Raw genomic sequence first — 12,621 nt, 5'->3', positions numbered from 1 at the left:
TAGTCAACATTATCAATATTTTTACAGAGCAGAGCAAATATTACCTAAAGTAAACAAAGTTTTTAAAAATTTCCTTTGATTTCTCTTCCTTCCTAACTTCACAGGTATTACCAAAAACTCCATGGAGGTGACACTATCCTAGCTGAGGTCTGAAAGATGAGTAGGAATCATTCAGGTGAAATAGGGAAGAGAAATATTTCAGGCAAAAAACAACAGAATTGAAAGTAGCACACTGAAAATTTTGATCAGGTTTTACAAGAGAATAGACTAAAAGAGAGGAACTGGGAAATGAGATTGCAGCATTAAGCAGAAAAAGAACCTGAACAGCACTGTATGTCTTTTGAAGCACTTTAGACTGTGATGCACTGCAGGAAGGAAGTGCTGTAATCACATCTATTTGTAAAAATGGGGATTGGATGAAAGGATGGCAAGAACAGAGCAAGGAGAACACTGCAGTTAAAGTCAATGGAAGGTCCCATATCTTATTAATACTGATCCTAAACAGAGAAAATAGAGGGTAAAGAAGATGAATTATCAAATAAATAATGAAAAAAGAATTATACAGAAGTGAACAGTTTGCTTAAGCCTCCAAAGAGATGAACCAACATACAGGTACCAGCATGATGAATGAAAAAAGAGTAATATTGTGAAATTAAGTTACAAAAGCAAATATAAATAATCTGAAAAGCTTATAGACACTTAGACAAAAATAGATATATATATAATAATAGAAAAATACAAAGTGTGTATTACATATCATGTTATATATTAATATATATTATAGATAATAAATATAAAATATCTACAAAAGAGCCAAGAATAAGGACAACATAAATGCTAGTTAGAAGACAAAGCACTACCTCTAAATTCTGAGAAACTGATTTTTCAATGTAGAATTTTATACCTAGCCAAAGTGGCAGGATGGTACAATACATATTTTCATACATGCAAGGACTCAAAAAGTTTACTTCATCAATATCCTTTCTTAAGTAGTTAATTGAGAATGTGCTGCAAAATAAGGAAGTGAGAAAGAAGTAGGGGATCCCAAAAATAGTGAAATCTTTCTAAGAAAGCAGTGAAGAGAAGTTCTGTGATGACACTAGTGTAGCAGGCATAGGTCTGAATAGTTTAGCTTGGAAGAACAAAGGTTGGAGAATCTCAGTTTGAACATCTCCAAGCAGAAGCAGAAGGGAAATTCAACAGGATGCCTAATATAATGGAGTTTAGGGGGGAAAAAAAATAAAACAAGAACATGAGACTATACTACAGCAAAGAGTTCAAGGGAAAAAAAATCAGAAACATCAGGAAAAATGCAAAGTTCTATAACAAGGGTAATATGAACAAGATTTACATAATCATAGTACTTATAAATTGTTTAAAATTGCACTTTAGATTTAATCTAGACAAAGCCTAGGAAAAGTTCATCATGGTTGTAGAAATACATATTACCAATGTGGGCAATTATAAAAGAAAAAGTCCAAATGAGAAAAGCAGGGCCAAGGAGTGGTAGTTGGGAATGAGAGATAAAGAGAACAGGGATGCTAAGATACCCATCTAACAAAATATGAAATCAAGAGTAATATCTACAATTGACAGAGCAAGAACTAAAACCATTACTTAACATCACAAGTGCAACTCATATAGTGACTAAAAACAGTGATATAATGACACTGGTAGGATAAGGGTAACGGCAAGTAAGGTGTGGTGTAAGTCAATTAAATCCTCATCTCCCAAGTTAATGAACATTGTCTAGCAAGATAAACAACTGAGCATGAAAAATAGGAAATAGAAATGACTACTAGGAAAAATAGCTAAAGTATTGAGAAACTGAATCTTTACTATCTAAATTTTTAATCATCTGCATACATTATTTGGATAAAAATGTAACAGTTTTTAAGAAGTATTTCTATACTCTTTCTTTAGTAATCGGACTGACCTGATTTCTCTTGTTCTCCAGCAGCGAAGTCTCATAGAGCTGAGCATTATGAAGAACAATACCACAAAATGCCAAATAAGCAGCAAAGTCCTAAAAAACAGATAACATAACAGAGAAATAAAAACTGTACATAAAACAGTCTAGTTATATTGTTTGAAATACAAAAGACATCCCCAAATATTTACAGTTAGAAAGCCAAAAGAGTAGATGTTTGTTCTACATAAAATTAGGATGATATAAACCAAGTCTTAGCTAAAGGTGTTGGAGCAGTCTCCTAAGGTCATACATTAGGTATAAATCAACTAAGAGAAAAAGGAGAGGAACTAAGATAAAGACCTCTTTTTACATCTGAAGTTACAATTCATTCTATGCAAAATTTGGTTTCACTTCTCCATGATATTAAGACTTGTATCTATGCTGAAACTATTATATAAGTAGCTTGTAATTCATTAATGAAGCAAACAACAGCTCATGTACTTGTTTAAAGAATATTCACAATAAAAACATAAAGTTAAATATTACATAAAGTTGCAAACATTACTTTAAATCTGTCATTTTTAACATGGATCTATCATCCTGGTTATACTATACTAGTGTAATGTGTTTACAATTATATTAATTATTGATTGAAATAAATCTTTAGACAGCATACTTTATTCACAATGTGATAGAGCCTTAAAAATTGCAAATCAATTCAGGAGGGAGTTATATTAATGGATTATAAACATAATAATGGAATATAAAGTCAATCCAAGAACGATGTTTTCACACCAACTATTCATTCTCAAGTGCCATGAACAGAATAGGAGCCTAGATGTCTGCTACTACTCTGATTTTAAAAAGTATTTACTATGTTCTGAAGCAATTAAAACAAGGGAACCAACAAAGGTGCCAACCTAGCCTATAGCACCAAGACAAAAATAACTGTCTTGTTTGAATGTCTTCCAAATTCAAAAGCTCCTATTAATTTTCAGGGGAACAAAATAAACAGCAAGGGGCTTGGAATAGGAATAATTCAATAGGCTATGATATACACATAATTACATATTCAATAGGAGAAATAATGAAACCTACTCACAGAATGAAGTTATCAACAAGTTTAAGGGCTTTTGTCCTTAAACAGAAAGCATGCCATTGTGGTGTGTGGAAGGTATTCCTTCAGAGTTGAACGAGAAGAGTAATAAAATAATGCCGGCTGTTGCTCTTTCTGAAGCTAAATTTACATCATACAGCCTGAATTCACACCTTGGCGCCCCACCGTCTGTGTGCAAGGCTTATAAAACACTCAGAAATTTGCTACACCAGGAGGCAATTCCAATTTTTAGCCAACCAGAAGGGCTGAACTTGGAGCAGTGTTTTTATGGGTTTTTACTCAAGGTTGGATCTCTATAGCAGCGATGAAAGGTAAATGAGATAGTTAAAATACCATAAGTCACCCTCTGTGTGGCCCCAACATGCCCAGTGGAGGCTTGGCAGCACAGCAGGACAGAATTCGGGGGTTTCTGCTGACTGCATAACACAAGTACTCAGATGTGAAATCATCACTGTATTTAGCCTAAGATATACTTTTGAACTATAATGTTTTTTGTGACCAACGATTTCAGCAACAGCTAATCCTAGAGGTGTATATACTATAAAGAGAAAGCATCTTCCTAAATTGGCTCATGCCTGACACAAGTTTTGGTACCTTTTCATCTTTTTCAGTAAATGTCCCACCATTTCCCGATTTCTTGTTGATGGCCTGGGCTACACCAACAACCTGTATAAGGAAAGAAAAGTGGCAAATCTTTTATTGACTGAAATTACTGGTAAAAAATCCCCAAAATGTGTTTATAGAAGATATTTCACATGTGCTTTAAAATAACACTAGACTACAAAACAAAAGCAAAACCTCTCATCAACATTTGAACAAGCTCTACATCATTTACCACATTCTTTCTTCCTAATAAGAATTTGAATGCTTTTAATTTCTTAGTGCCCAAACTATGTTTGATCCTGTGATTTCACCCTGCATTTTGAATGAAATTATTTTAGCAATCATATGTTAAAGTATATATTTTCCATAGTTTTAAAATATAAACAACAAACTTTGATTATAGTTCAAATAAAGTATATAAGAAAATTAACATTTTATATGGGTTTTAAATATAATATTTCAAAAGGGCTAAATGCTATTTTACTAAAAATGAAACAGGACCTAGTGGCCAATCATGGAAGGAATGCAGGAGGATCATTAGTGCAAAAATAATTCTTAATATAGGAATGTAGTCCAACTTCTTTTGAAATTTCTGTGCTTGAAAATTATTTTACCTTCAACAGACTTATTTTTGGGAAAGAGAGTACTGAAAAATCAGAACAGGAATTAACAGCTTGAGCCTTATTTCAAATAGATCAGAAGGCTTTTGAAAGTTACTTACCTTTTAGTTCCACCTTCATTTTAAGTTATTTACATTAGTCTTATAAAGACCTTCAACTTACTCTTCCCTCCTCTTTATTACTTATAAATTCTACTCTTTCTTTCTTCTGCTATTTAGTATCAGTGGAATAAGCTATTATCCTTTAACTGGCTATACTTCAGAAATACGCTTCCTCACTTCTATGAGGATGGTTCACTTTGTTTTCTCAGCTCATTATAGTATCTTAGCTTTAAGAAAAATATATAAAATTCTCCTCTAGGATAGCAGAACAAGGAAGGGGAAATACGTTCTTGTCTTATGTAGTTTTCTAGTCTTCTTAACATTTTTCTCTCTTTTTTTTTGCCCTTATGGTAAAGCATTATTATTATTTTTTAAAGCAGAATTATGCAACTATCCTATACCTTTTCATTTCCCTTAGGGCAACTCTCTCTTATTTTTACATTCTCTTTAGCTCTTGAAAATAGCAGCAGATTTCTAGATGTTAAAACCCCAGTGGCTAAATTTCTAGTAAAATTTGTCTAAGGTCAAAAATGTCTGGATTGTAGTTAGGAATGTTCACTGGAACTGTAACTAATAAGAGCCACTTGAAGGTCACTGGGGTCTAATATAGAGTAGTATACTTTGGTTATTTTAAATGCTCAGATGTTCATTAATCCACTCAACAAATGCTGTAGTGCCTATTATGTACCAAAACATAATAAACTGGGGAAGTGATTACTCTGAAGGAGCTCAGAATCAAGAACGAGTGATACATAAACATAGACTTATAGCATAGTAGGATGGTGGGATCAGTTTCATAAAACAGTGGCCATGGATTGCTAGGAGCCCTGACAGGGCACTTAATGTGGGTAAAACAGAAAGCTTCTCTGAAATTATATTTAATTTTTTCTTTTTCTCTAATAAATAGTTTTACAAAGGAAAGACATAAACTTTAAATATGTGTTTTAAGAAAGATGAGTTTCAAATAGATGTAGAAAGTATTATGCAAAGTTTCTGATAAACATGCAGTATAAAAAGTATATATTGATATGCTATCTATACCTGGAACTGTATGAAGCAATGCACTCTTGCTCATTCAAAAACATAAAAAGACAAAAAATCAGCTGCTTATTAAATGATCCCTAATCAAACTATATTAACATTTTAGTCTATCATCATATCAACATAAATTTACAGAGATGATTCCTTTCAGTCTTTTTTTCTTCTTTTTGAGACAGGATCTTGCTCTGTTGCCCAGGCTGGAGTGCAGTGGCACAATCACAGCTCACTGCAGCCTTGATCTTCCAGGCTGAGGCTGTTCTCCCACCTCAGCTTCCAAGTAGCTGGGACTACAGGCATGTACTACCAGGCCTGGTTAAATTTTTAAAAATTTTTGGTAGAGGCCGGGCGCGGTGGCTCACGAGGTCAAGAGATTGAGACCATCCTGATCAACAAGGTGAAACCCCGTCTCTACTAAAAATACAAAAATTAGCTGGGCATGGTGGCGCGTGCCTGTAATCCCAGCTACTTGGGAGGCTGAGGCAGGAGAATTGCTTGAACCCAGGAGGAGGAGGTTGCAGTGAGCCGAGACCGCGCCATTGCACTCCAGCCTGGGTAACAACAGCGAAACTCCGCCTCAAAAAAAAAAAAAAAAAAAAAAAAATTTTTTTGGTAGAGACGAGGTCTCACTATGCCCAGGCTGGTCCCAAACTCCTGCACTCAAGCAATCCTTCCGCTATGGCCTCCCGAAGTGCTGGTATTACAAACATACAGTAAGATAGAAGAAATAAATTCAATGTTTTACAGCATAGTAGGGTGACTATACTTAACAAAATTGTATTGTATTATGCCTAACAGTCACCAGAAATACCCCAACTTGATCACTATGCATTATATACATGTAACAAAGTTTCACATATGCCCTGTAAATTTCTACTAATAAATAAATAAAAATAGAAAAACAAACCAAGCAAGTTCTCTCAAAAGACTATTAGACCAGGAAAATATTGTTGGTCCTTTGTATTCAACTGTGATAGAATATATTTGACAAAAAAAAAATTTTTTTTAAACCCACAGCAATAAAAATAACATAAAATAAACACAGTAGGTCAATTATGTACAGAGCCTTCACATTATATTAGGTATTGTAAGCAATCTAGGTGTGTGCTTGGAGTAGGGGCCTGAAGAACGGCTCCTCTGTTTACAACACTTGGAACAGGCATCTGGGGTCACTGTGACAATGGGCACAAAATTTGTGGCTCCCTAAGAACAAATGTCCCACATGTGTAACCAAAAAAAAAAAAATCCGGAGATGATTTACGGTGTATCAAAACCTGAGAGTATGTCACAGGTTTTATGCAAATACTATGCCATTTTATATAAGGGACTTGGGCATCCACAGATTTTGGTATGAGGGGATGAAGTGGGTCCTGAAATCAATCCCTTTTTGTATACTGAGGGACAACTGTGTATCTAATATGTATATGTGCCTCCATCCCCAGATAGATGACATTTTTAAAATGACACTGATAAAAACAGATAAAAATAGAGGAAAAGGGATAGTGTTTGTCCAGGGTCATATACACAATAAAAGACAAAGAACAGTTTAATTCTCTGACTTTAAGGATCCTGAGCAAAACTAGCACCCTCTGCCCTCTCATGTTCATATAAAGTCGGTCCTTCCTTCTGCTGTCATCCATTGCTTCTTTAAATAAATTAGATCATTGTCTTTAAATCAAGTAACTGCTAACTATGGGGCTTTGAAATGTCTGTTTTCAATGACAGCTTTTATTGTAAGTATATGACAGACTTCACATGTGAGAGGCAGCATCCCTAACAACATTAGCTCCCTCCTCAGAATGTCCACTCACTTTTGCCTACCTGCTGGCTAACTGTACTCTCAGATGCAGGTGCTCCAAGCTATTTTTGTAAAATCGCAAAAAAGCCTTTCTGTTTTCTATTCTACTGGCACTATGCACAACATAAATGGATGTTATGTCCTCACAGGGTGGAGTGTTCTTTTAGGAATGCAAAGGCCAAGACTTGACTCTCACTGGGTGAGCAGTGTGGAATGTGACAGCTGGTTGTTTCAGGGCAACTGATCATTGCCACAGTGAGCAATTTCTTCTTCAATAAGCAGCTGCCCCAGACATTTACTGAGGCCATACATCAATCCCAATACATTTCCCCATCCCCAGTTCAGGGGATGCTCAGCACGGAAACTAAAAGCAAAGGAGGAAAGGACAGACTACAAATCTATCCCTCTCTCTCAGCCTCAGAATATCTCCATTGCAATGACAGGACTCTAGACAGCCTAATCTCAGCCAAATACAAACTTCACTAGGAAAACTAGAACTTAAGGATATACAGAGGTGTTTGGGGAGAACTTTCCCTAGTGCTCTTTTCAAACTTTTCTTTGACTCATTTATTCATTCTGCCATACTTTATCCAACAACTACTAAGTGCCTTTATGTACCGGTAGTGAACAAAACAGATGAAAATCCTTGTCCTCATGGAGCTGACATTCTAATCAGTGTTAGGCTTGGGAATCTCACCCCCAAAGCCTCCCTCACCCACCTGCTTTATAGATGAACAAACTGAGAGTGAGAGTTGACACAACCTATCCAGGCTTTCTGACCTCTCTTCTGAATCCTAAGGAATCATGAAGTTATGGTAATATTCCATGTGGTAGGCAAAATAATGGCCCCAAAGATGTCCTCGTCCTAATCTCTGGAACCTATGAATATGTGACCCTTAAATGACAAACAGGGTTTTTCACATGTGATAAAATTGAAGATCTAGAGATGGGGAGATTATCCTGAATCATCTGGGTGGGCCCAATGTAACCACAAGTATCCTTGTAAGGAAGAGTGGCAGGCAGGAGAGGCAGAGTTAAGAAAACATTTGATGATGCTATGCTGCAGGTTTTGAAGATGGAGGAGGGGGCCATTAGCAAAGGGGTACAGGCAGCCTATGGAAGCTAGAAGGTGCAAGAGAACAGGTTCATCTCTAGAGACTCCACACAGAAACACAGCCCTGTAGATGCCCTGATTTTAGCCCACTGAGAACTAATTTGGATTCTGAAAGCTTCAAATAATACATGTGTGCTGTTTTAAGTCACTAAATTTCTGGTAGTGATTTTTTTTACAGCAGCATTAAGAAACCAATGCATTCCATTCAATTCTGAGTCTTATATTCTTCCATTCTTTTTCCTCTTCTCCTTACCCCATATTATCTCTTCTGTTTTACTATGTAAATCCTTACTGTCTTTGAAGAACTTGATATCTCATTCCTAATCATCTTCTTGCCTTCACTCCATCTTTGACACTTTAGTCAAATTTATCTTTTGTGGGCACTGTTGTGCATACACAGATCACTTCATTTCTCAAAATTGTAATGGTTTCACCCATCTACAGAATAAAGTTAAAGACTCTACCTAACATTCCACACCCTCAACTAGATCACTTGCATGGGTCTTTGAATTAGAATACTGCAATGTCCTTTGTTCATGTAATTCATTGAAATATCACCTTCCATATTCTCTACTGAGGCTGAATCTCCAAAAACCTTTCCTTTTAAACTCTCTGATACTCTGTGGCAGTTTTATATGCCATACACCCTGTAAATAGAGTATCTCTTTAACCTTTTAACCTTATTTTCTCAACTCACATCCTAACCCTGCAATTAGATTGTCATCTAAGGATATGATTTATATCTTATGCCTTATGCTATTATCAACACTTTGCATTGTTTTACACGTACTCAATGGTTGAATAATATTTGTTGCTGATGATAATGGGAGAAATTCCAGAAAGAATAAAATGTTTTAGGGTGATATACTAACTAAACAATACACATTCAAAATAACAATGATATCTTCCCATTTTTGGCTCTAACCTTTGCTCAATATTAAGAAATCCATCCATATCTGAGAACTTTATGTGGCAGTAAAAACATTATGTTCTTAATAAGCCATTAATTATGGAGTTGAAATTTATAGCCTAAGACGATATTGGAGGAGAGAAGAAAGAAAAGCTTGAGATTATTTAATTTTTAATTTAAAAAGTATCAAAAATCATGAAGAATGAGATAGTAAACATCCATGCCTTTGTCATCTAAAACAGTGGTAGTGTGAGACTTGTTAAAACACAGTTTCATGGGTCTACCCCCCGAATTTCAGATTTTGTAGATGTAGACTGGGGCCTTTATTTCTAAAAGTTCTCAAGTGATTACAAATGCTGCTAGTCCAGGGACAAAAGACAGGTTTAGAACTACTGATATAGAATTACTAAATGTTAATTTGATGATGTTTCCTTTATTATTACTATTAAATTAAGATAAAATTAAATTGGGCTTCCTCTTTCCAGTCTCATTCTTCTCCCTCCTGTTCCTCCTACCCATAGTCAACCTTCTTCATTATACTCTTTTTTTTTTTTTTTTTTAAGGCTAGTCAAGTGAAGCAGTGGGAGTAGAGAAGGAACAAAGAAATCTGTAACTGGTTGTGATCAATTAGTTGTAAACACCACTGCACTCGGACCAGCCTATACTCCTAAAAATATATAAATCTGTACACAAAACATAGTACTTTTATCTTTCAAAAAGTTTCTGAAATGAAATAACAGAGTGTGAATCATTTTGCAACTTGTAATTGTATTCTATATATATATATATATATATTTTTTTTTTTTTCTAGAAAGAGAGAGAGAGAATAGGAAGGAGGAAAAAGGAAGAGAAAGAGAGAGAGAGAATGGGGAGGAGGGAGAAGGAAAAGAAAGAGGGAGAGAGAATGGGAGTATTGCTTTCTTGCTCAGGCTAGAATGCAATTTAGTAATGGGTATTGAAAACCTCTTTTATACTGATAATTATACTTAATGATGTAGTCAGGAAGGAATAAGGGAAGAAGATAACAAACAAACAGCCAACCAATATTTAATTTAAACCTATGAAATGCTATGCGATTACTGAGGAGTGATTTACTTCCAATTATATAGTCACCTTTGGAATAGGTGTGAGGTGGTAATGTATGTTTTATGTATTTGAAGTGGAGAGTTCTATAAATGTTTATTAAGTTTACTTGTTCCGGGTCTGAGTTCAAGTTCTGAATATCCTTGTTAATTTTCTATCTCGTTGATCTATAGAATCGTTAGCTCTTCTTGTTGCATTGATCCTTTTGCCATTATGTAATGTCATTCCTCGCCTCTTTTGATCTTTGTTGCTTTAAAGTCTACTTTATCAGAGGCGAGAATTGCATCTCCTGCTTTTTGTTTATTAGTTTATTTTTACTCTCTGTTTGATTGGTAAATCTTCCTCCTTCTCTCTGAGTCTTTGTGTATTGTTGCATGTAAGATGGGCCCGGATGCAGCATACCGATGGGTTTTGGCTTTTTATCCAATTAAAATATATATAAGTTTAATACCGGCGTTTGATGCTAGCTGGCTGTTTTGTCCATTAGTTGATGTAAATTTTTTATTGTGTTAAAGTTCTTTGCTTTTTGATATATTTTTGGAAAGGCTGATATTGGTTGTTCCTTTATATGTATAGTGCTTCTTTCAGAAGCTCTTGTAAAGCAGGCCTGGTGGTGGTGAACTCTCTAAGTACTTGTTTGTTCGCAAAAGATTTAATTTTTCCTTCGCTCATAAAGCTTAGTTTGGCTGGATAGGAAATTCTGGGTTGAAAGTTCTTTTCTTTAAGGATGTTAAATATTGGTCCCCACTCTTTTCTGGCTTGTAGGGTTTCTGCTGAGAGATCTGCTGTAAGTCTGATAGGTTTCCCTTTATGGGTAACCTGACCTTTCTCTCTGGCTGCCCTTAGTATTTTCTTCTTCATTTCAACCCTAATAAATCTGGCAATTATGTGCCTTGGGGTTGGTCTTCTTGAAGAATATCTTTGTGGTGTTCTCTGTATTACCTGGAGTTGAATATTACCCTGCCTTGCCAGGTTGGGAAAATTTTCCTGAATGATATCCTGAAGAGTATTTTCCAACTTGGATTCATTCTCTTCATCACATTCAGGTACACCTATCAAATGTATTCAATATTTTTTAAGATCAATTCATATACATCAGATTCATTCATTTTATATACAATACTGCATTCCACATCAAACTATTTATTTGATCCCCAAGGAATGGATGTTTGGGTTGTTTGCAACTTTTGTGCTACTATAATCTTTAAGAAACATATTTGTATATTCTTCTTGTGCACATGTGCAGCAACTTCTCTGGTTAAATGTTCAAAAAGAGTGCAGAAATTTATACCTTTAATAGCAAGGCATGAGAGTCTCCATTAACCTCATATCCTTACCAGCACCTGGTATTATCAGAATTTTTCAATGTTTGTCAATCAGATGGGTATAAAACTATGTATCACTGTTGCTTTAATTTGTAATTTGTATTTTCCAGATTACTAGAGAGAAGAAACATCTTTTTATTGTTATTTGCTAACCGGGTATCCTCTTCTGTGTTACCTATGTGTACATTTACCAATTTTGACCTTTTTAGTTATGGTTTTGGGGGTGAGCGTCTATTAATAAATTTTAGAATCAAAGTTAGATATTTCTTTAAGTGACTGGTAAGACTGACTTATCCTTCTGTATATACAGGCACCTTTATACCCACTATTTATCTCAAGAGAATGGTCATAGATCTTCCATAGTTGGGGGACAAGACAAGGATAAACAGAGGAGAATGATGCTTTTAGTTTATTCTCACAGCCTTCAAGGCTACTAATGGGCAGCCAAGTAAGTTAGAGAGAAGCTTCTAAGGAATGGCAAGATATGAAAAAGAGTGCCCTGAAGATAACTGGCATCAGAAATAACATGATCAATGCCAGTGTTTCTAATATAGTTAAGAAATCCTTCCTAGCTAAAATCAGAAACATTCAAATGCTAAAAATCTTGCCATTAAACAAAGGAAAAGGGAGGGCTTGCCGTGTAACAGGTACTTTGTAACTGTTCATTCATTTAATCCTTGACATAACCCTTTAATTATCATTCCTACTTTATCACAGAGCAATCTGATGTTCAGAAAACTTACATCGCTAGTCCAAGAATATGCAGACCCAGACACTCTCCGGACTTGATCCCAAAGCCTACAATTCTTTCTCCTACTCCTCACAGGAAAAAGTGAAATCAGCCCTAGTATAAAATACAGTCTCTTTTTTTTTTTTTTTGACATGGAGTCTTGCTCTGTTGCCCAAGCTGGAGTGCAATGGCATGATCTTGGCTCACTGCAACTTCCGCCTCCCTGATTCAAGCGATTCTCCTGCCTCAGCCTCCTGAGTAGCTAGGATT

General features: G+C 35.4%; 1 protein-coding gene and 1 non-coding gene across 4 annotated transcripts in view; one reads left to right on the top strand and one right to left on the bottom strand.

The window, feature by feature from the left end:
- Positions 1-12,621, bottom strand: part of PDE5A (phosphodiesterase 5A) — a 128,453-nt gene that overhangs the window by 66,271 nt on the left and 49,561 nt on the right. For all 3 annotated transcript variants that reach the window (XM_064383916.1, XM_064383918.1, XM_064383917.1), the window contains exons 4-5: positions 3,624-3,695; positions 1,937-2,026 (exon numbers count right to left, since the gene is read on the bottom strand). In XM_064383916.1, coding sequence (XP_064239986.1) covers positions 1,937-2,026; positions 3,624-3,695 — 162 coding nt within the window. The remainder of the gene's footprint in view (positions 1-1,936; positions 2,027-3,623; positions 3,696-12,621) is intronic.
- On the top strand, positions 6,491-6,617 carry LOC135277866 (small nucleolar RNA SNORA11). Its single transcript, XR_010345442.1, has one exon. It is a non-coding gene; the product is annotated as a small nucleolar RNA SNORA11 (small nucleolar RNA).

Source organism: Aotus nancymaae, unplaced genomic scaffold (genome assembly GCF_030222135.1).
Source record: "Aotus nancymaae isolate 86718 unplaced genomic scaffold, 86718_ANA_hifiasm-v0.15.2.pri h1tg000033l, whole genome shotgun sequence".
Classification (NCBI taxonomy): Eukaryota; Metazoa; Chordata; class Mammalia; order Primates; family Aotidae; genus Aotus; species Aotus nancymaae.
The sequence above is the reverse complement of the archived record's forward strand: the minus strand, read 5'-3'. Positions and strand labels throughout refer to the sequence as shown.